This window comes from Brachycentrus maculatus, unplaced genomic scaffold (genome assembly GCF_059751285.1).
Source record: "Brachycentrus maculatus isolate JH-2025_06_01 unplaced genomic scaffold, ASM5975128v1 h1tg000293l, whole genome shotgun sequence".
Taxonomy (NCBI): domain Eukaryota; kingdom Metazoa; phylum Arthropoda; class Insecta; order Trichoptera; family Brachycentridae; genus Brachycentrus; species Brachycentrus maculatus.
In genome coordinates, this window is record NW_028281044.1 from 1,704,361 (window position 1) to 1,732,323 (window position 27,963).

The following is a 27,963-nucleotide window of genomic DNA, read 5'->3' on the forward strand; positions in this document are numbered from 1 at the left end:
GTAAGAACTTTGTATAATAAAATACATGTCTAATTTAATATTTTATACGTCTGGCAACATCGCATCTCAGCAATTTGACAACTGTCAATTTGTGTACATGGCAGTTTTGTCGCCGCATATAATGGTTTATTTAAAGTTCTTTGGAATATTATAAACAAGAGGATGGCATTCGTCGCTCCGGTTACCGGTGACGATTCCACCAAGAAGTTCTTGGACGTGCTGCAGAATGACTTCAGGAACCTGAGCTTGGAGACCAAGAAAAAGTATCCACAAATTCGGGAGGTATGTTTATGTCGGGTTCGATAGATTTGTACAGATAATAATTGGCCGATTGCGTGCCGCGGTCTCTACAGACACGAACAGGGAGGATCCTCTGATATCTGATTATCGTGTATTAAATCTCAAAGCAGGGAAATGTAATTAAATACCTTCATGTAGGTACTTACTCATTTAATTTTATTATGTTGTATTTTTGTTTTGTTTTATATTCAAATTTTCATCTGTTTTGTTCTCTGACTTCACTTGTTTTTTTCCCCTATATTTTTCCCTTAACTTTTTAGCCTAGTGTTTTGTTTATTTTATTTTATTATGCAAAAAATCATAAACCAAATGACTCATTATTGCATGTTAATTTGTAAAAAAAAACTTGTCTTGTTCAGAATTTACCACAAAACGAAGATAAGTTTAGTAAGTAGGTAAGTTTCAAATATATTTGATAAAAAATGGAGCAAATTTTAGTAGATAAATATATTATCATTATTATGTATGTCACTTGTATATTCATTGTTTGGATTACTCCGGTTTATATCGTGTATTTGGGTAGTATGTTTTCTAGGGATGGAAAGATTGATAAAGACATAGAAAGGAGAGTGAATGCTGGGAACAAAGTGAATGGTGCACTTAAATCAGTTATAGCAAATAAAAACCTATCAGCGGAAGCTAAACTGGCGGTGCACAACGGAGTCCTGGTTCCAACTCTAATGTATGGAAGTGAAACATGGAGTTGGCAAAAGAAGGATGAAAGTAGACTGAATGCAGTCGAAATGCGATCTCTCAGAAGAATGTGTAACAAAACGATGTATGATAGATGTGCGAATAGTGAAATAAGGAAGGAATGCAAAGCTGAGATAAGCATTATTGATAAAATTAAGAAAGGTGTGTTGAGATGGTTTGGACATGTAGAACGAATGAGTGAGGAAAGAACGGTAAAACAAATTTATGAGGCGAATGTTAGCGGGAAAAGAAGCAGAGGAAGACCGAGAAAAACATGGCACGATCAGGTATGCCAAATACTTGAAAGTGGTCAGGTTAAGAGTCGTAACAATCGGCGGGTATGTATGAGGAGATGCATGAACGTGGAAGAGGCGAAGAATGTTTGCAAGGACAGAGTGGTGTGGCGCTCTATTCTCTCTGCCTACCCCTGCGGAGAAGCGGCGTGATGGTTAGTTAGTTTTAGTTAAAACACCCCTTGAAACCTAGTGTTTATTAAAATGTATTTGGAATTATTTTAATTGTGGCCAAAATATTTTTTTTGATGTACAATACACAATAGACACTAGGCACTATGCACCATTGGGTTGGAAGAATAAGATGAATTATTTTTAGTTAGATGCAGTCGGATAGATGCTCGACTGTGAAACAGGGGTCGCGGGTTCAATTCCCGCCAATTGCATTATGAATTCAAGAAAGATCTATTTTCAATTGGTCTGGGTGTTTGTAATGTATTTGTCACATATATCTTCTTATCCTTACTATCCTACCTGCAGACAAGCCTCTAAAAGTAGAGGCTTTGCGGGTTATTCCTTTTAATAAAAAAATTAAATATCCAAAAATATGTTTACTTTGATATAACTTTCTTTTATTTGATATTAAGTCTAACTATTGTTCTATTCATTATATTTTGCAATGCAGACTCCCTCCCTAAACGCAAGCAGTGCACTTTATTAGAGAGGAACTTGTTACTGAAATATTGTATCTTTAAGCATTATTTGTACCTTCAACTATCTTATAAATTAAATTCGTTAAGTTTTTAAAAATATATCCATACATATTTTCAATTAGTCTAATATATTTGCTTTACCATCCTAACCGCAGACAAGCCTCTAAAATAGAGACTTTGTAGGTTATTTCTTTAAAAATTTAATTACATAAAAATGTATTTTGCAGTCATGTGACGAAGCTATTGAGAAGCTGTCCTTAGCTTCAAACAACCCACAAGCATCACTATACGGAGTAGTGAACCAGATTCTGTACCCTCTAGTGCAAGGATGCGAATCCAAGGACATCAAAATTATAAAGGTATGCTTATTTCAACATATACTATTATATAAAATTCTTTGGACAGCCCTGATCTCCTAAATAAAGCTTAGCGTGCGTCGAAGAGAATCTAGGCAAAAATCTATATTCGCAGTATTTGTACATAACGCAAACTACGCCATGTTCTCTCCGATTCTGCGGCTTCACATGTTAGCCAATGCTTTTGAAAGTATAGATTTATTTCATATATTATTATCCACCTTGAAGTCTGTACTTTCTAAGCATTTCTTCTCCATGTTATAATGGATAAATTGAAATGAATAAATTTCACACCCGATTTTTTTAAAGAATATTCATTGGATATTTTTTTGTTTTTTAGAATATATATTAATTCATTTTTCATTCAAAACTTATCCGCACCTTATGGTGCATAGGGCACTGCATCATATAAACGCAGTGTTATCTTGATCATTAACACATAAAGGAAAGGTGATCAGCCCTCTGCTTCAGGTACCAGTCCAGGGTTATATTGAATAAATATCACAGTGAAAAAATCACTAATATTTATTTGACCCCCCCTGGGAACCGAACCGGGGACCTCCAGTATGGTAGCCGAGCGTGCTGACCATTACACTACGGAGGCGGACATATATAAAAATATTTTTATAATTATTCTATCCCCTTACCTTTCAATAAATCATTTTAATTTTTAAAAACTTATTTTCTCAATGCAAAACAGTGTTACTGTTAAAAAAAATAATAATTCCATAAAATGTTACCTGGATTAAGAGAAAATTAAGTTGCGACTTAACGAATACTGGGCCTTAAAATATTTATTCAATATACTTCAATATTTATATCTGAAGCGTAGGATTGATCACCTTGCTGTTATGATATTGTTGATAATGTTCCATCTATTTGGCGTAGTACCCTTTATAGCATTTGGCGTTGTTAAGTCTCCAGTGTTAAAGCAGAAGACCGCATGTGGAAATTTTCAAGTCATGCCGATTTTGATGGCTTATTTTGTTTCCAGTTCTGCCTGGGGACTATGCAGCGCCTCATAGCTGGGCGCGGCGTGGACGCCCGTGGGGCCCGGCACATTGTGGACTGCCTGGCCACGCTCGGGGCCTGCGGGGGCCTGGAGCCCCGCCTGCTGCAGACCGCAGCCCTGCTCCTCACCACCTCCGACCTGGTGCGCGGGGACACCTTGGCCAGAGTGAGTAGAAGATTTGACAGACTTGTTTCTTCTTGATTTCTCATATATAATGAGTTGTGTCATGACTGTTGCGGTTTTCAGACTTTGGTGGTGTGCCTGCGCCTTCAGGAAGCCCCCGGAGGGGCGCAGCACGCCGCGGGGGCGACTGTACGACAGCTTGTGTCTTTAGTTTTCGAGAGGGCGGCCAATGACTGTAAAAGTAAGTTAATTTTGCCCATTTATTTATTATCCCATCTAAACCAACTTCTTTCTATCTTTTTATAAGATACATTTTCAATGTCAACATTTTAGGAGAGTATTTTTTTATTATCTAATATTAGTCATGAATCAAAAACAGGTAAAAAAGTACCAATTTAACTAAGGTCAACTGTCAAACTGATGTTACTCATTGTTATTAGGAATTTCATTCAATATAACAAATTAGTTTGTGTTTGTATCGACTGAGCGAATGGGGCTCAGACCATTAGAAAAATAATGGATAAGGGTAGGTTACATGGGTGTATATCGAAAACACTGAAAACCTCCAACAATATGGTTATTTTCTTATTTTGCCATTTTCCAGGTGATAACTTCAGAGAAATGAATCCGGCTGACTTGAAGCCCCCAAACAGTAAGGCTCCTAAAGACCTCCGGCCGTGCGCTGCAGATGCCTACTTAATGTTCCAGGTATTTATATGTTTTCTAATTTTACTCTTAATATCGGATTATCATCAGAATGTGGTGTTTATTGTGCTGGTTATGTTTTACAGGATATTGTCCAATTGGTGAATGGTGATCAGCCACACTGGCTGGTCGGAGTGACAGATATCTCCAAAACCTTCGGGTTAGAATTGCTGGAAACCATTCTTACTGATTACTCCGAAATATTCTTTAAGGTGAGTTTATTTTATAATTTATATTTGAAGCACTAACTTTGCGATTTTCCATTTTATCATACGCTAACCTTACACTCTCGCTGAGATGTCAAAAAATAATATGAAAAATAACTCCTGTAATTGGAGATAATCCAGATTTGTGAACAAGTATTTGGACATACTCAAAATGTAACTATTTTTTAATATTTTTAATGTAAAAGCTGTATAGTTCCCAAACAAATAAAATAAATAAATGTCAAGTGCTACTTTTATAAAAGTTTAAAAGAATCCAATCTCTTGTTCAGATCACAGAGTTCCGGTTCCTGCTGAAGGAGCATGTGTGCCCGCTGATAATCCGGCTGTTCTCGCCGAACGTGAAGTACCGCGTGGGGGGCGCTGGCGCGGGGGCGGGCGCCGGGGGCGGGCAGACCGCCCCCGCGCACCACCAGCTCCGCCCGCACTTCCCGCTCACCTGCCGCCTGCTGAGGATGCTGTCCTCCATCCTTCACCACTACCATTCCATACTGGTAGGACACCATCAGCAGTCGATGATTATAAATCTTCTTCTTCCCTCTTCTAGCCCTTATAAGCACCACAATGGTGCATAGGGCCAAATTTTTAAGTTACCGAGCTTACATTGTGCTTATTTCCAATTTATGCTTATTTTATATTTCATGATCTTAAAAAAATTATCTTCTAATTATTATTGTGATTTGTGTAAGTGATTTTACTCTCCTTTTGATATTCCATATTCTTTACATTACACTTAAGGCCTTACTTGCTAACATAGAATTTAGTGAGTGACTAGCTGCGCAAGGACCCACAAGTCATGTTTTAAAAAAAAAATATATGTTGAATGTTTTTTTAGAATATATATATTAGAATATACCTTACTCCTTACTTTTGAATAACCCTTTTTCTTTCTTCTTCTTCTTCTTCTATAACCCTTATCCACACCCAATGGTGCATAGGGCACTGCATCGTATAGAAGCAGTGTCATCTTGATCATTAAATACACGAAGGAAAGGTGATCAGCCTTCCGCTTCAGGTACCAGTCCAGGGTCATATTAAATAAATATTAAACTGAAAAATCCCTAATATTTATTTTGAGCCTCTTGGGAATCGAACCCGGGACCTCCAGCATGGTAGCCTAGCGTGCTAATTACTACACTATGGAGGCGGATAGATCTTACCTACATTATAAAATGGTGAGGTCTTCTAATGCTGTTAACACATTTTGGAAGGGTGTTTTTCACGCTTGCGGACCGCTGGCGACGGGATTTGATAATTATGTACATATAGCGAGCCTTTGCTGTTGCAGGATCGATAGCGTGGAATGCTCTTCCACCAGCGGTTAGAAATAGTGAAAAATCTTTAGAAAAAAACTAAAAACACATTTGTTGGCTAAATCATTTCCACCATTATCTTTTCCCCAATTCATTCACAGTGAAGCACCCTTGAGGTAATATTTTACGAAAATAGCGCTATATAAATTATCCAAATTGATTACTATTATTATATAGTTAAGACCTTAACTAAGAGATTGATACATAATATTCATATGAAAACATTAAATATGTAACATCTTCTTTTCTGACTTTGAAATGAAGCAGGCGCAGAAGGTAAAAATACCCTTCCTGTCCTCAATCATTAATAGTCTGAACGGGTAGAAAAACCTTTCCCGTCAATAGTGTGTTAACAGTTTCAGTGAAGCATTTACTTCTCCTTTCAGGTAACAGAGTGTGAGATATTCCTGTCTCTCACCATCAAGTTCCTGGATCCCGATAAGCCATTGTGGCAACGGGCACTCGCTCTCGAAGTGCTGCACAAGATGGCCATCAGACCAGGTAACTTCCTCAGACATAGCCACACTATATCTTTTAGTATCATTTCAAATGCTTCAGAATTTACGGATGTCTGAAGTGCCACAAATCATAGGAATCATGTGGGAGCCGGTACATTCACTCATATGATACTTTCAAACTAATGTTTTTCTAGTATCTAGTAATCTAGTCCACTGTACTAGATTTTAAGACTTTACTCAAACAACTCGGTTGAGATATCTATACAATAGTATAAAAATTTCCAAACTTTGTAATAATATAAATTTCTTGTTTAGAATTGCTGACTTCATTCTGTGAATGCTACGACCTACGACCTCACGCCACCAATATATTCCAAGATATAGTGAATGCCATCGGAGCATACCTACAGAGCCTCTTTGTAGCCTCTCAAGTCAACACGCCAGTTGGTAAGTTAACTACGATATGATACTAATATCCCTAATTTGTTTTACTCAAAAAAGAATTTTTCCCATTACACTTGACTCCACTAACTATGGGTTAGGTATAAACCTTTAATACTTCTTTTTTTTTTAATTGGTTTGAATTTTTAAAACAGTATGGGTTTTTGTTTTATATTATTTTGAGAAATAAAAAGACTTTTTGTTTTGATCCACTCACATTTTTATTAACAACCAACTAGTTTCGGCAACAACCTGTTGCCCTCTTCAGGGTTTATTTTATGACTAAACATACATATATGATATATAAAAGAAACAGTGTACAAGTTATGGTGTTTTAAGGTGGGGTAGGAGCAAGGAAGGGGATAACGTGTTCAGGTTGGTTTTGATTTTATGGGAAAAATATTAAATATGGGACTTTGACATAAGTTTATTTGATTGTTGATTATATTTAATTTGCTGTTTAACAGTTTTTTTTTATTTCTAAGACTTCCAAATTATTAAGTTGTGCTTGTGTTTTAAGCTAACGAAACTTTCAACTGAATCATAACAAAAACTATAACTCTACAGCCTTATCAAATCTAAATTTGTTACAAACAGCATGTAATACAGATACCCAACAGGGGGGAGTGATCTGGCCTGCGGGAAACTGTACCCCCTATGGAAACTGTACCCCCGTGTATAGGAGGTGATCGATCAAAAGAGACCAAAACCTATACAAACAAAATTAGTCCAAATTCAAATAAACTAAAATGAATTTCTTCTTCTAACCTTCAACCATTTGTCTGCCTCCGTAGTGTAATGGTCAGTACGCTCGGCTACCATACTGGAGGTCCCGGGTTCGATTCCCAGGGGGGGTCAAATAAATACAAGTGATTTAATCACTCTTATATTTATTCAATATTACCTTGGACTGGTACCGGAAGCGGAGGGCTGATCACCTTTCCTTCATGTGTTAATGATCAAGATAACACTGCGGTTATATGATGCAGTGCCCTTTGCACCATCGGGGTGCGGATAAGGGTTTGAATGAAATGAAAATCTTGAACCATACCCAATGGTGCATAGGGCACTACTTCACAGTGATGCGTACTCTCTGGATCATTAAATACATGAACACAAGATGATCATTCTAGCGCTTCAGGTACCAGTCCAGGGTGATACTGAATAAATATATAAGTGACAAATCACTGGAACACCTCTTTTTTGTTTCAATATGTACCTAATAATTTTATTTATTGTTTCGGCATTAACTTTGTGGTAAGACATGTTACAATGATTAAAGAAAACACTTCGTTTTTTACCACTTGAGTTTTATTATAGAATACATGTTTCAGAAGTTAAACTTCCATCATTCAGGTCTGTATAATAACATAATATATAACATAGTAATAATAATAAAACCCTTATCCGCACCCCAATGGTGCATAGGGCACTGCGTCATATAAACGCAGTGTTATCTTGATCGTTTACACATGAAGGAAAGGTGATCAGCCCTCCGCTTCAGGTACCAGTCCAGGGTAATATTGAATAAATATGACAGTGAAAAAATCACTTAAATTTATTTAACCCCCCTTGGGAATCGAACCCGGGACCTCCAGAACGGTAGCCGAGCGTGCTGACCATTACACTACGGAGGCGGACATATAACATAGTATATTTGTAATATTCATAACATAGTATATTTGTTATTATACAGACCTGAATGATGGAAGTTTAACTTCTGAAACATGTAGTCTATAATAAAACTCAAGTGGTAAAAAACGAAGTGTTTTCTTTAATCATTGTACCTAATAATACAGTACATATTGAAACAGGCTAGCTGAGCTTGGGTTCGCAGAAATGGAAACATATTTAGCAAGCTGGTCTCATTGATTAAGCAGTTAACAAATACCTTTCTGCATTTATACCAGCCATTCATTATGAATATCATTAAAAATTCCATATTAGTCTAGTCATTTTTCTAAAAAATATTTTATTGTACCCTCAGTTTAAACGTGCAATTTAAACAGTGAGCGTAAACTTTGTAAGAAATGCATTTTCTTTAGGTATGACCGGAGTGCCGCAGCTTGCCGGATTCTTCTGGAAAGGTGTTTGGCTTCCCATGTGCGTCACATTTCCACCCGGCACTGCAAAATGGACTTAGTACGTAAATATTTTCTTATATTTTTATTTTTCAAATTTTTACTCAGATTTCAACTTAATTTTTAAGTTATCGAGCTTATATTGTGCTTACATCTAATCCATACTTGTTTTATATTTCATGATCTTAAAAAAATTATCTTCTAATTATTGTTAAGTGATTTTACTCTCCTTTTGATATTCCATATTCTTTACATTACACTTAAGGCCTTACTTGCTAACATAGAACTTAGTGAGCGACTAGCTGCGCAAGGAGCCAGTTGTAATTTTTTTTTTTAATAATTTACATTGAATGTTTTTTTTTAGAATATATATCAGAATATACCTTACTCATTACTTATATTTTAATAACCTATTGTCTTTCTTCTTCTTCTTCTAACCCTTATCCGCACCCAATGGTGCATAGGGCACTGCATAGTATAGAAGCAGTGTTATCTAGATGATTAAATACACGAAGGAAAGGTGATCAGCCTTTCGCTTCAGGTACCAGTTCAGGGTAATATTAAATAAATATTAGACTGAAAAATCATTAATATTTGACCCTCTTGGGAATCGAACCCGGGACCTCCAGCATGGTAGCCTAGCGCACTAACCACTACACTATGGAGGTGAACTTTTTCTTTACAAACTATATATTTATTTCGAAGAAAAACTTATTGTTGCAATACAAAAGCACTGTTTTAAGAAAGAAATTCAATAATGTTTAAAGTCACCTGGGTTTAAAGAAAATTGAGTTGCGAGCTATTGATAACTGGGCCTTAATTAATAAGCTTTTTTTTATTAACATAAATTGTATAGATTCATTTAAATTACAATTTTTAACATATTTAAAAAATATATTTTGCAGAGACCCACCAAGCCACCTTGTGTCTTGTCGGTGGAGTTCTTTTTTAATACATTTTTATTGTTTTTAACCATTTTAACTTAATATTCACACAAAAAAGAGAGAAAAATGAAGAATATATACATTTTACAATTTTCATAAAATTAACTCTTGATCATTTACCCATTCCTTTATTTTGCCTTTGTTCCACATTTAATTTTAACCTCTAACATCCGTCGGTAACAAATTTAAAATGTTAGGAACGATATACTCCCCCACATTGCACTGTACGGCCAACCCCATGGTAGACGACTCCCGGGCAGACCACCAAAAAGGTTGGGTTGATAGCTGGGAATCGACAACGCAGGAGGCTAATCCCTCTTAAAAACAGGCCGCAAAGCCTATAATAAGAAGAAGAAGAAGGAACGATATATTGCAGTGTTCGACTCAAATAGTTATTGTTAATTCTTGAGACTATCAAACCTTCGTTGTGTGTAAATCGTGTATCATAGTTGTGTACTAGGAGATTTCGATATTTTTGTCTTGTTTGTTGTTCAACGATGATACTCATCCACAATATACCACGTACCGGCAGTAATTTTGTATGTTTATATATCAAGATCGGATTGTCCCTTTGATTATATATATGACTGGGTCTATAGCTTATTTATCAATTGCAGTCTAGAGATGTTGGATCGTACGGAAGCGCCACAAGTTCAGGACGGGTACGGAATATCGGTGGCGTACACCTGCATCATAGAAATAGTACGCTCCATCGCGCTCATAGTAGGCGGGGAGGAGTACCTCAGGGATCAGGACTATGAACCTCCAGGTTTGCAGCCAATTCCAATTCATATTTTTTAGATACGAAGAGAGAGGCCACTCTCTTTACAATTTATTTTTTAATACATGCAACAATTTGAGATTGCAACAATACTGCTGTTAAAGTGTACTTGTGTTTTATTTTTCTCCTGTGCAAAATAAAGTTTTAAACATTAAAAAAAAAAACAGAACAAATTATAACTTAAACATATAACTAAATTTAGTGCTAATTATGTATAACTACATACAACAGTGAAAAATGGCAACCTGCCTAAAGTGCATAAAACAACTCCCAAAACATGATGAGAAAAATCCTAAAATAATGTGCTATGGGTGTGAGCGCACAATTTGTGTAAAGTGTAGTGGACTACTTGTCACTGGGCCGAGGGTGTTGACTCTGCAGTCATCCACTCTCAAATATCTGCGCCCTGACTGCAAAATCGGTGTGAGACAGCTTCCTGCATTAAGGTATCTAGTGAGCCAACTCTTGGCATCGGAGTAGCTGAGCTCAAAAAGGAACAACCTAAGCTCCCCAGCCTGGATTTGGTTTTAGCAAAACTTGGTGAAAGGGAGAAAAGGAGCAAAAATGTGATAATATTTGGTATTCCTGAATCCACAGATGTAGGAACAGATGAAAGAAAAAAACAAGATATGGACAAAGTTCAAAAAATCTTTTCTACTGTGCCAGACTCTAAGAAGCCAATATTGGTCATTAGACATAGGAAACCAGAATTAAATGCTACCAGGACAATGTGTTCATATTTTTTTATTATTTTTTTTACAGATATAGAAATAAGAAACAATGACAGGAACACGGAACTGGATATAAAAAAGGAAGAGCCACAAGATGCGGTTAGTCCGGAAATCGAAATCAAGGAAGGTGTCAGTGAAAATGAGAAGAGTGATACTGATGAGAAAGAGCAGAAACTACATTTACAGGTAAGAAAAAGATTTTACTGGTCATACAACACAAGAGAAACATGTGAGATCCAAGACGTTGTTTGGTGGGAAAGACAAAGAAGAAGACAACGGTATGAGAAGGTAACGGCGCAGGTGAGGAGAACAAAACCATCCAGACTCCCCCACATTGCACTGCACGGTCAAGCCCAACGTAGACGACTTCCGGGAAGACCACCAAAGAGATGGATACACAGCTTGGGAATTAATATCAGAGGAGGCTAATCTCTCTTAATAACAGGCCACAAGGCCTACACCAAGCAGAAGAAGAAAAAGACGACAAATTTGTCAGTAAATTAGCTCTTCGCTTAGGTTTTTTCCAATCACACAGTAACCCTTCACTGCATAGTGTATCAAATTTGTTACATACCCAAAAGTTAGTGTTAAAACGTTCTTTAAAAATATAAGCAACCATTCTTTGTTGTTACTGATTAGATACATTCATAACTCACGTATATAGTTCATAATTTAGCCAAAAGACGCGCTATGAACGCCAAAATAATAACTTCACTTGTCTCTCGAAGACAAACTGTCAATGCAGTCATGCAGTCATGCAGTGAAGGGTTAAGCAAGATGGTCATGGAATGAGGATTTCTGCCGTATTCGTAATTGTGTATTGTTTGTAATTATAGTTGGTGCAGTCCAGTTGGTGTGGGCTTGTCTGGGGGCTGTCGGTGCTAGCGGAGGCGAGTGTAGGTGAGCTAGAGCTGGTACTCCGGACTGTCCATACCCTGGCGAGAGTCAGTGCCAAGGTAAGAATCACTTATTGGTTTTTTTGAAGGGGTCTTTCTCAATCTCACTTGAAATCCATATAGGTAAACTCGGTAGCAGTCGCTGTGGTAACTCTTCTTACTCTACGATGCAAAAATCAGAGTCGAAGATGTTATAATATTTATGTACAAAAAAATATGCAAAATTGAGGAATGTCCATTTCATTTTTCAAATAAAACCCCTTTTAGCGCAGTTGGAGCCCCAAACCAATGTCAAATAATATTTATTTAAAAGTTTTCTGTTTATGTTTTGTTAAATAATATTAGTAGAGAAAGGTTATAATAATTTGTTAGGGAATTTTTCCTGAACGGTGGCATTATTTATTCCAACATCTCATTTAGTTTTATCATCTTTGTATGATTTTGGGAAAGGAAAGGAGGAAGAATTAGGACTACTTGGGAGTCTTATAATAAAATAAATAAACTATTGGGAGAGTCCCTTCCGAAACTGTGAATCATGTGCCAGCAATTTTTTCATGTTTTAATCAGATTACTATGTACAAGATTTTTCAGCGTTAAAAAAAGTTTAAAGGTGTCTCTACTTGATATGACATATGTATTCTTACCTTTTTTATGAATGAAGATGGAAGTCTGAGTATCTCAGCAATAAATACATAATATGAATATGTTTTGTTCATAGGTGGGTCACACAGGAGCACGTGACGCGTGCGCAGGAGCCCTGTGCCGCGCCGCCCTGCCAGCACACTACCCTCTGGCTGCCCTGGGAGCCCTGCCCGGCCCCCGGGCGCCCTCCGCCCCCCACCAGGCGTGCGCCCCCACACAGGAACCGCACCAGGTGCTGTGTGTGGGAACGCCGCCCCCCTCCAACACCCCACCGCCTGGTACGGTTTATCACTGAGCGCTTTTTATTCAATTTTAGTCTAAGGAAATACCGTAAATGGGTATTGTGAACTCGCACATACTGTGTTACAAGTTTGATCAATATATCTAGAAGTTTCAAGAATTTGAGTAATGTGGTTGTCAATCATGGGTAGAACTGGTGAATGTTACACGTGTGTAAAAGATCACTTAACCAAGCCTAAAATGTTAGTAAGCTCTGTAAATGCCCAGACTTCCATATTCTTCTTCATCGATGTTAAGATGTCAAAAAATAATGTAAAAAATAACTTCTGATTGAAGATAATCCAGATTTGTGAACAAGTATTTGGACACTCAAAATGTTGTAAGGAAATACTCATTCCATTTACACTAATATGCTTGTACACATACAGATATGCTTCTCTACATACCCAATCAAGTGCTGTATACACCATCGGGTACATGTAGGTATCAGAAGACATCAGTTGTTAGCGATAATACCACAGATGACACATGTGTATTCCACATGGTCAGGTTGTGCCGGGTGCCTTCTTAAATAGTGAGCATAACGGAGTCATTATGCATGGAACAGTTGTATTTGCTGTGCGTTCACTGTCAGTTTCACGCTCATGTGCATCATTGAACCAGTCACAGTCATGGAGGTCCATTAGTTAGCTTTACACTAACTCCTCGATATTATTATAGGTCAGCCAGGGTGGGTGGTGGTCACAGGTCGCCAGGTGTCTGGACTGCGAGCCCTCCTGAGACTGGCAGCTCGACACGGATCCGCTCTGCAGGAAGCCTGGCTACCAGTTTTGACTACAATCCAGCACTTGGTGAGGTCTTCATTTATTTATTTATATTATATAGTTAGCATAACCAAAACTTTCAGACATCTGGATAATATTGGTTCTAATGATACTTTCGACGGTTTACAGGTGTGGATCCTGGGCCTGAAGCCTTCCACAGGAGGCAGCCTCAAGGCGGGTCGAGCCCACACCGATTCTCACGCTCTCATGAGCACCGCCGCCGTCATGGCCGATCTCCCAAGTGAGACCTTCATCATTATTACTGCCAATAAGTTTGGGATAGATTCCGCGACTGGATCTGGATGAGAGGAGTGCAGGAGTAGTTCCGGGTAGCGTAGGACCGCGAAGCGTTTGCCATAGTGATCGCCAACATAAGGGGGACCTAACAAGGCACACCAAGAAGAAGAAGAGTGTGTTTTATCCACCATTGCAGTGTAGTGGCGAATTGAGTTACCGTTATGAGGTTCCTGATTTGATTCCCAACAGGCCAACATTTGCTTTTAAACTGTGATGTGACATTTATATGAAGACAGTGATGAAGTAATTCCGATAAGCTGAGCTAATATTGGCCTCTGAGGCAACAAAATACCCTTAGTTAAATTGATTAATTGTAATAGTATATCGGGTGACCCAATAAAAGCTCAACGATTTTTTTGTTGAATAACTCGGTAACTAAAAATAATTCTTCAAAATTGCGATTTATATACATATGTATTTTATAATATTATTGAAATTCTTGTAAATGATGTGTTTCAGTGCTATCGGGTCTGGTCAGCAAAGTGTTTGAGTCTTCAGCCCAGCTGGAGTCGGAAGCTCTCCACTATCTGCTGGATGCCCTGAGAAAGCTCTCCAATGAAGCCATGGAACTAGCCTACTCTAACAGGGTGAGTAACTATGTATATACAATGCCCAAGATACTTGTATCCTTTTCGTACTCCATTGTGTCCGTAATTGTCAAATGAAACATGATTTCAAAGTTATAAATTTACACCTGAAATATATCAATCTAATCAAAATATTAAGGTAATTAAACAGTTATATATCGAAGTCGTATGGAAGAAAGTGACCAAATAACAAAACGTAAAATGTTCAGGAGGGCCATTTAAGTCACTTTTGCTTGACAAGAAAATAAACATCAATGCAGTTAGACATTATTAATAAGTCAATATTATTATATTTCCAAGTTTAAAATCGCTTTAGGATTTTTTCAGGACAATATTAAGCTAGTAAGAAATCAAATAGCCAATAATCACGTTTTTGTAAAAAATGCACTTGGTCACTTTCTCCTGTATGACTACAATATGTATAGGCAAAAAAAATCAATTGAAAATTATTTCGAAAATCGTTGAGGTAGGGGAATTGTTGAACTACCCACACCTTGAGCCACAAACTATATCAGCGCTCGTAATAAGTGAATAACCGATCACAATGCTTTGGTTTATCTACCTGGAACAATAAATAAGAAGGAACATGTCATAACTTGCAATGTTGGCTGTTGTTATTCATTTTTTTTAAGGTACCCACGGTCAGAAATATGTAACAATTTTTTTTTGCAAATGTAACAATTGCATTCTGATCAACAAGCTTTGTTGGCTAGTTGTAGTATAATTTGTGTGATGTTTGTGTTCAGGAACCATCGCTGTTTGCAGTAGCCAAGTTACTGGAAACGGGTCTGGCCAATTTACACCGTGTGGAAGTTATGTGGCGACCTCTCACCAATCATTTATTGGCCGTAAGTTACCTTAAATTCTACATTTTCCTCTTGAACTGCATTTCAAAACAACCTTTTTCTTATAAAGTCACAAACACCATTTGACATATTAATTTTATTAGTTACGATAAAAGCATTAAAAGTGTTTTATTTTGACTCCATTCAAATTAATTTTTAGTATTACTTCATTTCCAACTATTTTTTTTTCACATAAATTGATAGCTGCTTTAATATTTGTATAAATATTTTTTTTTTTTAATTTTATTTACTGCTTACTAATTCAAAGTTAATTTTAATTATGTACATACTCTGTTCAGCTAAAATTAGAGCAAGGATTCTCAACCTGTAGATTGCAAAACAAAAATTCTTACTTAGATTTAAGTTTTGATCTGACATTTCTTGGTGAAACTGCATTTTATACAGGGTCATTCATTTTGCGGTTTTGAAAGAAAAGCTAAATAAAACACACACAGTGATACATTTTTTATGAAAATTTTATTTCATTATAAAGTTTAGACTTTGCCATTTAGTGTGAAAAACAATATCATTCAATTGGCACCTCGGGAAGATTCTATGCATGCGATTCTTTTGGGGTAATTTTTAACCACTTTTTCGCACATTTCGGGGGGTTTCTCGGCCATAACTTGAGTGGTTTCATCTTGAAACCACGAAATGAATGACCCTGTATAGTAAAATAACTATGTAATTTTTTCCACACTAATTTTATTTGACCAGCTACAGGGTTTCGTCGTAACCGACATCATCAAACTGGTGTCACCAGTCTGATGTTGTCGTTTTATTTTAAAAAATTACATTCCAAAAACTATAGTGAATTTTGAAAAAATATATATTATTTGTGTAATTATGGAATATACGGTGTACCGTTGAGTTCTTGCTCATTTCAACACATTGCAAATTAATTTGATTTGTTGGATATAAAATTATTTAGGCTATTAGTTACGAATGAAGATTTTGCGAAAAAAGGTGCTTCTGTTTTTAATGTTTTGCATTATTAATGTATTTTTTTAATACACACTCTAGGTTTGTCAGCATCCGCATATTCGTATGCGTGAGTGGGGAGTAGAAGCGATCACGTATCTTGTCAAATCAGCGCTACATTATAAGTTCAAACATCCGGACCAAGGAACAGAGGTCTGTAACAACTCGATCACCGTACAATCTATCCATTTTACTTTTTATATTGTGAATTTACACCTTTTAAAAATGGCAATCGACTTTAGGTGATACTTTATTATCAAGATGTTTTGTAACCTAGTTACAAATCTGTTACTGTAATAAAAGAGTATATTAAACAATATCTAAAAGATGTCATAATTGCTCTGCGTGTCTTAAATTTCCTCTTCTTCTTCTTCTTCCTGGTGTAGGCCTTGTGGCCTGTTTTTAAGTGGGATCAGCCTCCTGCGAATAAATTAAATTTCCTGATTTGAAACAAGATGTTTCAAGTTTAATTTATTAAAACATCTGTGGACTTCTTTGAGTAGTTTTTTGTAGTTTATGTTAAATTATTTGTTTTATTACCATTATGGTTGAAGAACTATGGTGTAAAGGTAAACTCAGTTCCAGCACAAAAAGTTGTTATGTTAATTTTAAGTCACACATTGTTATCGGGCGGTTTTTACATAAACCCTGACCCTAATTATACTCTATATATTATACTGAGGGTCGGGCTGTCTGCCGCCCGACCCTTAGTATACTAATCACAAGTAGCCGCAACACCCAATACCCCCATGTGTACAATGTTTTTTTAGCGTCTTTCGTGCTGTACCAAGAGTAAGAAAAATAGAACGCTAATAAGCGTCTCCCGCACTCTACCCACAGTATGTAAAGGATGCTTTTAGGCATTTCCCGCAAATAATGTGCTAATATGTGTTGCTATTGTTTTTAAAAATTTACTCTTCAAATACTGTTTAGTTTACAAGAACTCTCCTGGCTACAGATTAATCACCAGGCGATTCATTCCTTTTTGGTCAAGTTCTGAACAGCGATGTCCACTGTGGAAAGTTACAATTTCACAGTGCCCTATGTGTTCACTAACCTAGATACCCAACTCAATGGTTGTTTTTTTATTCAATTTTCTTATGCAATATTTTACCGCTAGAAGCTGGAGGTTTTGCTGGTGGAACCGTTGGGCTCTCTCAGTTCCATCCAGCACGCAGATGTTCGTCAGAGACAGCTGGAGTGCGTGTCTCAACTTCTCCACTCACACGGACAAGCACTTGCAGCCGCATATCCACAGCTGCTGCACATTGTGGCGGCCATTGCAGAACATCACAGGTTGATTGTCCATTCTAATTTCATATTCGTATATTTCTTTTTGGCATTCCTTACGTGTTCTCTATATATTAAAAAAAAATTATGGAGGTAGGGTAAATAGGGTAGTTATTGGTAATAGTAAGTTGTTTTTTTAATATGTTCTTGTGAATAAATATATCACTAATATCACCAAGTAAAACATAATTTAAATATGGATAGATATTACCACAAAGTAATGAATCAATTAATGAAAATAAATGTTTTCTATTAAACTAGGCAATGACAGGCCGTAGTCCCTGTAAAAACCCAGACCTTCATATTCTTAAATTAATATTAATCAATCAATCATCTCAATAAATTAATTTTTCTATGTTGAGATATCAATAAAATAAAATCAATATTTTTATGATATCAAATACTAATAGAAGCTTGACGCCTTTTTTACAAAATATTTTTGATTATCAGTGAACATGTGAGCAGTGCTAACAAGTTGCAAAAAGGTTCGATATCAACAATCGCCTCAAAATTTACACTTACGTTTAATTTCTGTTTTCCCTAACAGTCCTGTGCTGGTGAGATCGGCATTCCAGTGCCTGCAGGTGGTGTGCGCCGAGCTGGTGGGGGGCGGTGGCGGCGGGGGCGCGGGGGGTGCGCAGAGCCTGCGCAGGGCCGCCGCGGCCGCCGCCCGCTTTGCCCGCCAGTCGCAGGACCTCAACGTCAGCCTCACCGCCGTCGGGCTCATGGTAATAACTCAATATACATTTTTTTCACTTTGAATCTCAAAAAGTCACATTGACACATTTAATATTTGTGGAAAATATTATATTTATTTGTGGATAATACTATGGAATGTAGTAATAATCATGGATTTTACAAAGTTCCACCAGTCTCTGCCTTGTATCTTCATGTCTTCCCAACCCAGACTCGCTTCCTATAGTTTGATAAATTTTGCTGGCGAAAGGTCAGCAATGGACATCATAGGCATAGGAGATATGACACATCGTAAAGATGAGTACTTGATGGCAACTTTCAGTAGTACATATGGCCTAGCCAACTGTATCGTATTTTTATGGAGACAATTGTGACCGTGGGTTGCTGTGCCCGTTGTCTTATTTACTGTGACAAGGAAGAAAAATATGTAATATTTTTATCATTCAGTCTAAATTTTCAATAATCCCTGGGATTTTATGTCAATTTAGTTGATGTAGTCACGAATATAATCTGTTTTTTTTTAAATATGGAACAAGTATTTTTAAACATTTTCTTTGCAGTGGAATATTTCCGACTACCTCTATCACAACCAAGAGAGACTGGCTGCCATTTTGAGTGAGGATGCCAGTGTTTATCCCGAATTCCCCGGCACCGTGGACCTACCGCAGTTTGAGAAACTCTGGATGTGCTTGTATATCAGACTCGGTGAGTTTCAAACAAGAAAATAATCCAATATCCATTTTATTTCCATCAATTTCCATGATTTCACATGTATGTGGATGACATAAAGTATGTTTGCAAAGGAAAATGTTACAATGGTCAGTTTGTTAAAATTTTTGATTGAACACTTACAATTTACATTTGTGGTCTGCAAACATGGTACATATACCATTGCCAATTTTAGTGTTGAATAATTGGTTTGTTTCTAGGTGAGCTGTGCACGGAGGGTCGGCCGTCGGTGCGGCGCGCGGCTTGCCAGACACTGTTCAGCTGTGTGGGAGCCCACGGAGGGTCCCTGCAGCCCGCGGCCTGGCGCCCCCTACTGTGGGCGGTACTCTTCCCCATGCTACACAAGGTAACTTAAACTATAAATCTGTAGATACTGCACTGCCTGACAATTTCATTTCTGTATTTCCATATAATGAATTCAATTTCCAAATTGTAATTCTTGAACTGTAAAAGTTTTGTAATTAGAAGTTTGTCGTATTTTGAAAACCTGTTTTTTTTACATTGTTCTTGTAATCTATATCCTTTTTAATTTTTTACTCTAGGTTCAGAACCAGGCCAACATGGCGAGTTCGGAGAAAGTGGATACGGGAGAGCATATCCTCATTCATCATTCCAGGAACACAGCACAGAAACAGTGGGCAGAAACACAGGTTCCTTGAGCATTCGTAACCATTATACAAAGTTAACAACATTTTGAGTGTGTCCAAATATTTGTTCACATATCTGGATTATCTCCTATTAAAGAAGTTATTTTTCATATTATTTTTTATATCTTAACATAGATGAAGAAGAATATGTAAGTCTGGGCATTTATAGGCAGCCTATGACGGTCCTAAGCACCGTAAATGTCCAGACTTCCATATTCTTCTTCATCTATGTTGGGATGTCAAAAAATAATACGAACTATACAAAGTCTTTATAGGGATATGTGTATGTATCCATGAATGATTTATGTGTACTGAATCTGAAATAAGTGTTCCTTGATAAATATTTTTTTCGTCTTTTCTTGTAACAGTATTTTGAATTTCAATTTTAAAAAATAACAAAAGTAGTGAATACAATAAAAAATTATTATCAATTGTTATTTTTTGCTCTTTTATTGAAGTTTATTTCGAGTAAATATCAAAAGTTTTTTTTTTATAGATAAAATTCCGAAATAGTCAGTGAGATGTTTCCTGATTCCAATCGGGGAATGCCATAAATGTCAATTCAATAAATGACCCATTTTCCAGGTTTTAACCCTGTCTGGAGTAGCGCGGGTATTCCATACTAAGCACCAAGTACTCCAAGGGCTGGGAGACTTCGCTCGTGCGTGGGCCGTACTGTTGGACTTCATACAAAACTTTGCGCTGTGTCAAAATCATGAGGTAACCTTTCCTTTTATGAACTTGTCAATTTTTAATTTTAAAGGCTGAAAATAATGGTGTTATAGTCAGTGCTCTTGGCCAAGTGTAATTTACAATTAAGATAACTTTGCACCATCAGATGCAGATAATAGATGAAGAAGGAATGAAAACCAACATATTGATTATATTTGTTTATTTGTGAAAATATCTTTCAGGTGTCAGTCGGAGCTTTGAAGTCTTTCCAAGAAGTGCTGCTGATGAAGAGGTGTCCGGATGCTGCTCTAGAGAGAGAAGTCTGCTCCCTGTCGTGGCAAGTCTGGATCCACATAGCCAAAGAGGCTTCTAATGGTGAGGATATCATTATCAGATTAGTCTCTGTGTGTCCATTTGTCGTACAAACACTCTTGAGGGGTAAAATGACATCAAATAAAAATGAATGTGTAGGGACTGATCTGAGCATTTCCTCGTAATGTAACGTCGTAACATCGCTCCAACTATAAATGTAGCGCTCGGCTCGCTGTAGTGACTATACAAATGCTCGCATCATAACGTGTTACGTTACGACGAAATGGCTCCGATCAGTCCCCACCATAATACTAATTGTGCTGCAAGAGCCTAGTAAAAACAGAAAATCCACAAACATAATAAGAATATAGTAAAAACTATGAAAAATATTATGAAATTTCGGTCCTTGCAACAATTGAACCTTCTTGGGTAGTTATTTCGTTTTGGTTCTCAATTGAAATGATGTAATTTGGCCTATAGTTGTATGACAATTAAATCCATAAAAATTTTCTTTGTATATTTACATTACCTACTTTTTTAATTCCAATTATTTTCTAGCAAATACAAGGATAGAGCCGGTTGAAGTCAACAACACGACTGGCCAACCGAACCCTGTTGAATATGTGCCCTCTCAGGCGTTCCTCACAGCGCTAGTGCAAATATTCCCCACTATTTTCCAAAACATCAAATCTACGTAAGTATAATATGTTTCTACTCATTTCTGAAGTGTAGCTTTTATTGATTAATCATTCACAAGTAACGACTTATTCTTCTCAATTTCTTTATTTGACCACTATTTTATTACAAAAAAATTACAAAAATTAGCCAAAGACAATTTGTAACCACTATATTCAAACATAATTATATCTTATCCCACTAAACTTCTTTGTCTACATTGTGATATTAATAAAACCTTGAAATATGTTATTATTTTTATTGTATTTGAAAGACAATTATATTTAATTGTAAAATGTGTGTTTAAGCATACTAAACACCATAATTTTTCACTCTCTTAACAAAACTTTTAATGTTTGATATTTTTAGCATTAATTGGTTAGTAAATTTTGACTATTCATAGCCTATTTTGATTCCAGTTTCACAGCGGAAGACTTGTCCACATTGGGGAATCTTCTGGAAAATATAATATTGGTGTCAGCGCACTCTCCTCAGACTATAGTGGACACTGGATCGGTGTCTCTGCTGCATTCTGCCGTCTTGCACTGCTTAGAGCTGTTACAACAGGTAATACATTTGTTTTTTTGTAAAATACGTGAGTGGACTTTCTGTGTGACTAGATATTGACGGTATTTCTCACCGGACACGAGGGATCAAACTAAAAAAAAAAAAAAAATTACAAAATCTTTAAAAGAAGTCGTTATTCAATTCACTTTTTGGATTCAATCGTTTAAAGTTAATCAAGCCAATCAGTCCATATATTTTGTTATGTATTTCTATCTCCCGATGTAGTCAATTGGAACTTAAACTTGAAAGAAATATAAACCAAGAAAAAGTAACTGATATTATCCCAATCCGGTAACGAAAAAATTGACAATCATCCATTAGGCACATCTCTATTTCTCACATACAAATAAAGCGGACTAGAAATTATGCATGGGAATAATGCAAATGAAAGTAATTGAGGTATTCAATTAAACTATTCATTCTAATAATGTTTGGTTGCCTTGAATTAGTAATCAATCAGTAATTAGTTCGAGGAATTGCAGTGAGTCCTGCTCAGAAATTATGCGATTGAGAATATGCGGACGATGCAGTTGTAATAGAAACATCGATCGGAGCCCTGCAAGATATAATTGACTCCCTCCAAATAAACTCCGCTCGGTTAGGCCTAAGCGTGAATGCCAAAAAGACCAATGTCATGTGCAACTCAGCCTGTTGAGCCTGGACCGAGACCAACATCTTACCTGTGAGGGACGAGCGCTCGTTCGAGTCGACACCTTCAGATACCTTGGAACACTCATGGTGGAGGATGGTAGTGTCCAAAAGGAACTGAATGTACGGCTCGGAATGGCAGGAGCTATATTCAATAAAATGCGCAATATCTGGGACTCACTGCTTTACTCGACAAAAATCAAGTGTCGTCTCTTTAACGCTAGCATCCTAACAGTGTTGCTGTACGGATGTGAGTCGTGGCACCTCACCAAAGCTCAAAGCAAGAAACTAGCAAGTTTTGAAAATAGGTGCCTGAGGCGTATACTGGGTATAAAGAACTCAACAGCCCCTCATACTGGAAGTCCTGAAGAGGAGAAGGTGGACATGGTTGGGACATATCCTTAGAATGCCACCTGAGGGCATCAACCCCTCATGTCTCTTCTTCCAACCCCGAGGATTCCGGCGCCCCGGAAGGCCGCTGACGACCATTCACCGACTATACTCAGCGGAACTTCGAGACGCCGGACTGACCTGGGAAGAAGCCAACGAGATGGCGCGTGACAGAGTGACTTGGAGACGTCTCGTGTTGGCCATATGCTCCACCTAGGGAGCGAACATGGAAAAAGAAGAAGAAGAATTAGTTCAAATGATTAACATGATATATGCAGTAGGAACAGCAGTTCCACTCGACTTCTGTCCATACTTGTGTTGACTTGTGTCACTCAGACACTGTTAATGTGTCCCGTAAGAAAGGAATTATGGTTTATTGTCAGCCTGTGATACTTTCCTTATGATGTAGGAAGCCCTGCAGCGCACGGAGCTCCTGCCGGCACTGTTTGGGGCCCTCCTGGGGCTGTCTCGCGTGGGGTCCTCGCCGTGCGGAGGCAGAGCCCTGACGCAGGCCGTGCGGCTGTACCAGACCTGCGCCCCCCGGGGCAACCTGCCCAACACTCTACTGCTTCATATTGTGGAGGTAACCTTTATACTTTTTCTAATCAATCTAACTTTTTCTAGTCTATCTATGATCATCATTACCAGGTTATAAGATAGTTTAAAAAAATAATAATAATAGAAGAAATGATTACATCTGATCAATCTGACATAGGTAGTCACAGCTGAGTAGGCAGTCGCTTTTTTTCTGATATATAATTATTCCTTATTGTCATATCTATTTCTCTATTAAAATAAAAAAGATAAATTTACCTTAATATATTGTTTGCGGGCGGTTTTTTTATCAACCTCGACCCTTATAATACTCACAGTCTGCAGCCTGACCCTCAGTATACTAATCACAAGTAACTTCTAACCCAATTTCCATCTGTACAATATTTTTTTGGCATCTCGCGCTCTACCAGAATTAAGCAAATAGAATGCTTATAAGCGTCTCCTGCTCTCCCAACAGTATGTAAAAGACGCTTTTGTTCATTTCCCGCAAGCAATATGTTAAAATCTTAGCTTTGGCTTTGAATTCATTAATTGTCACATAAATACGAGGAACATTATAAATCTTCCGTCCTTGTTTTTATTTATTTTTCCATGACTTTATCAATGAAGTTCAAACTATGTACATCAAAACAGTTCTTTGCCCGAAGCACCATTGCGTGCAGATAAGGATCAAAGCGATGCGACGATCATTACATAATGCATTCTTTATCTGGACAGGTGCTGAAGGAGTGTGGCGTGGAGGGCATGGGCGAGGGGGGCGCCCCCCTGCCGGCCCTGCTGCAGGCGCTGGAGGCGGGGCTGCCGCTGGCGAGGGAGGACCCCGCGCATTACGCTGCCTTCTGGGGGACTCTGCCCTCTGTGCTGGACGGGGCCCTCTTCCAAGCCAAGTAAGAGAACACATCTGCACAATGTAGTATTGAGGTGGTTACCGTGTTTGGCTACCATGCTGAATATCCCAGCATCTATTTGAATTACTGACCAGGGGGATGAACCCCATGGTCAATAATTTAATAATTAATGATGATAATGTCAATAATTGTAAGTCATTGATGTTTCACACTATAATTTATTTAATAACACTTTAGACCTGAAGCACAAGATTATGTAGAAAATGATATAATACAGTCCCCTAGTTGGGGACATGTCTAGAAAAAGAAATTTACAATGTTAAAAAGAAAAAACATTAAAATTACATGAAGTAATGGTTTTCAATACCTATCTTGTTTTTTATACAACATGAAGTTTACAAGAAACATATACATATCGCTCACTCCTTTCAAGAATGTCATAAATCAAAAATTGTCAATTTTCAGTTGTACATGTTTTCGGAATGCCCAGAAAATGTACTATATATCCCAGCAAAAGCGGCATATTTTAAACTTAATATTTACCCGCCACAGGGCAGAAAGTGTTGTTTTTGCATTTTGAAGAAAAGGAATTGTTTAATTTTTTTTTTAAATATACTAAATATTTTTCAAATGGAGAAAAAACCTTCAGGTTTTACCTAAAAAGATCTTTCGCACAGTAAAAAGTTCAACAAGTGGCTTGATATTTATTTTTAATACATTGTGTAATATTTTTAAACTTTAAAAACGTTTTCTTGAAAAATCAAGTTTTTTGATTTATGACATTCTTGAAAGGAGTGAGCGATATGTATTTCCTAATTTCTTGTTGATATAATAAAAACATACAGTAAAAATGCATTTATTTATAATTTTTCAAGTGTCAAGGTGGAGTTTAGGGTGAATAAATGGTGAATAAATGGCGTTATAATGCAAATGTGGCTGGTTGTAGAAAATGACCAAGTACACCGAACTCTTGCAAATGACAATCTAAACATCGATGCGCCTGTGTCATTTTGTCAATGCAAAACAATTGACTCTTTAGCTTTCTTTTCACATTTTGTTTATTAATTTACAGAGCTGAAGATGAAAGGCTGTGCTGCGAGCTCGTGGGGGTGATCCGGACCGAGATACTACCATACGCCTACAAGATTCCTCCGCCCTTCCTATCCCAAGTGGTCGGACTACTCAACAGGGGGTCCATACACACCGCATTCTCCGCTAATACAGGTCGGCACTCGGCTTCTCCGTTACTCCGTCCAGACGTGGACTTGAGGAAGAGAACTGCTAAAGTAATGTTGTGTTTACAGAAGGGGAGGCAGAAGTGACGCTCAGAGAAGAGTTTGCAAAAACTTGCTTCCAAACGCTTCTTCAATTCTCCCTTCTAGAAAATGTCGACACTCTCACTTCTGAAAACGGTAAGTAAATATCTTCTTCTTACCCTTATCCAAACCCAATGGTGCATACAGTACTGCATATATCGAGGTAGTGTTATCTTGATTGTTAATTACACAAAGGCAATCAATCTTGCACTTCAGGTAACTTCTTATTCTTCAAACCCTTATCCGCACCTCAATGGTGCATAGGGCACTGCATCAGATAAACGCAGTGTTTCTTGATCATAAATACATGAAGGAAAGGTGATCAGCCCTCAGCTTCAGATACCAGTCCAGGGTAATATTGAATAAATATTATAGTGAAGAAATCACGTATATTTATTTGACCCCCCCTGAGAATCGAACCCGGGACCTCCAGAACGGTAGCCTAGCCTGACCATTACACTACGGAGGCGGACAGGTAACACCCAGGGTAATATTAAATAAATAAATAGTAGTAGAATGGCGGATCATTGGTATTTAATTTCACACTCTCCCCTGGAACTACTAAATTCTAATCATCCAAATCGGTCATAAAAATTATCATAAAATCTTATCCTCACCTATCTAGGCTTGTCATAGTTTTGTAGTATGATAAAATATATATTAATTTCTCAGTTTTTTGTTAGAAACATGTTTTTTTCCTATAGTATTGGTCAGACAAGTATTCTCTTTTTCAAGATTTATATCGATTGGTCTCTTATCATTATTATAATAAGAAGTTTGTCCCTTCTGCTAACCCTTATCCGCACCCAATGGTGCATAGGGCACTGTATCATATAGAAGCAGTGTTATCTGGATCATTAAATACAAGAAGGAAAGGTGATCAGCCTTCCGTTCAGGGTCATATTAAATAAATGTTAGACTGAAAAATCACTAATATTTATTTTGACCCTCTTGGGAATTGAACCTGGGACCTCCAGCATGGTAGCCTAGCGCACTAACCACTACACTATGGAAGTAGGAAGATTTGTACGCTAACGCTTCAATATATATTTCATGAGTCTAATATGCGGTACTGGTTATCTATTTCGCAGGAGAGTTTGCAGTGACTGCTTTACTAGAAAGGTTTGGTGATGCCATTAGAGGTTACCAGCGGATAAGTGCGCAGGGAGATATACCAAAGTAAGTCATCTACTTTCCATATACATGTGCCCTGTAATTTGAACACGTCAAAGAAATCGTTTTGAATATGTGATTTTATTTTTCAGATCTAAAATATCGGAGATATCATTTGTATTGAAAGCTATAGCGACGCTAGTGGATTCTATGAAGAAAGCTCCCAAAGGGAAAGTTGACAGAAAGGCGTGGGAAAAACTCATCGGTTTGTATGATTAATATTTATTTGTATTAAAGGTAATAATCAAATCATACCCAATTCTAAAATGGCTTAAATGTTCGGTAGGATGAAGAAATGTGCCAAATAACTGTTACCAAATAAATTATTGTAGTAGAAAATCACTTAGACATCAAACCGGGGACCTCTAGCATGGTAGCCGAATGCACTTTACACTATGGAGGGGGACTAAATGTCATTTAATTACCTTAATTTAACGAGGCGTAAACATGCCTTTATTAAAATAGTTTTAGAATGCACCGCTGTAACTTATTGTTAAGTTGCATTAATTCAATCTCTAGCAGAGGCGTACACTAGTTTTAATCCTTAAATCTTTAGTATCTTATACAAATTGATTATATTTTTTTAGGTTTATATCCAGAGCTGGTCGAGTGTGCTTCCGTCAGCGGGGGCTCCCAGGTGGCTACGCCCCTCAAGGAGGCGCTCCTACTCTACTCCGACTTGCTGACTCCGCCCCTCTGATGGTGCTAACTTCTCACGAGACATCTACGGGACCGCACCGAGACAAATACGTAAAGAATAAAACAACTGTTGAGTTGAATTTATTCAATCAAAATGTTCACTCTTTTTAATCAAGTCTCACTTAATGTCTAAGGGTTTTTAAAATCATTATCGTAGACAATTTCATATTTGAAAACAGATTAACGAAAAAGTTTTTTGTTTTTAGTTTTGTCTAATTCAACTGATAATAAAATGGAATTTTTTTTCCACGTGAAGGTTTGCCTTGTATTTGGGGTAATAAAATGTTTAAATAGGAATAAATAATATAGAATAGTGAGTTGATATA

General features: G+C 37.3%; 1 protein-coding gene across 2 annotated transcripts; it reads left to right on the forward strand.

The window, feature by feature from the left end:
• The first annotated feature begins 63 nt into the window (after positions 1–63).
• Positions 64–27,928, forward strand: mon2 (Mon2 homolog, regulator of endosome-to-Golgi trafficking). Of its 2 annotated transcripts, none has more exons than XM_088267345.1 (35): positions 64–282; positions 2,167–2,298; positions 3,290–3,472; positions 3,554–3,671; positions 4,035–4,138; positions 4,222–4,347; positions 4,632–4,853; positions 6,059–6,173; positions 6,446–6,577; positions 8,617–8,713; positions 10,214–10,365; positions 11,140–11,294; positions 11,945–12,064; positions 12,723–12,924; positions 13,607–13,737; positions 13,840–13,951; positions 14,467–14,594; positions 15,341–15,442; positions 16,463–16,573; positions 17,541–17,716; positions 18,258–18,438; positions 18,967–19,111; positions 19,336–19,481; positions 19,678–19,785; positions 20,368–20,502; positions 20,697–20,829; positions 21,325–21,460; positions 21,861–22,008; positions 23,456–23,629; positions 24,319–24,488; positions 25,522–25,673; positions 25,754–25,861; positions 26,857–26,944; positions 27,031–27,143; positions 27,526–27,928. In XM_088267345.1, exons 1-35 carry the CDS (start codon positions 163–165, stop codon positions 27,636–27,638), a joined length of 4,788 nt encoding a protein of 1,595 aa, XP_088123471.1. In that variant the 5' UTR covers positions 64–162; the 3' UTR covers positions 27,639–27,928. The 2 variants fall into 2 exon arrangements, with proteins under 2 accessions (XP_088123471.1, XP_088123472.1); XM_088267346.1 differs by having other exon boundaries at positions 17,544–17,716.
• The last annotated feature ends 35 nt before the right edge of the window (positions 27,929–27,963 follow it).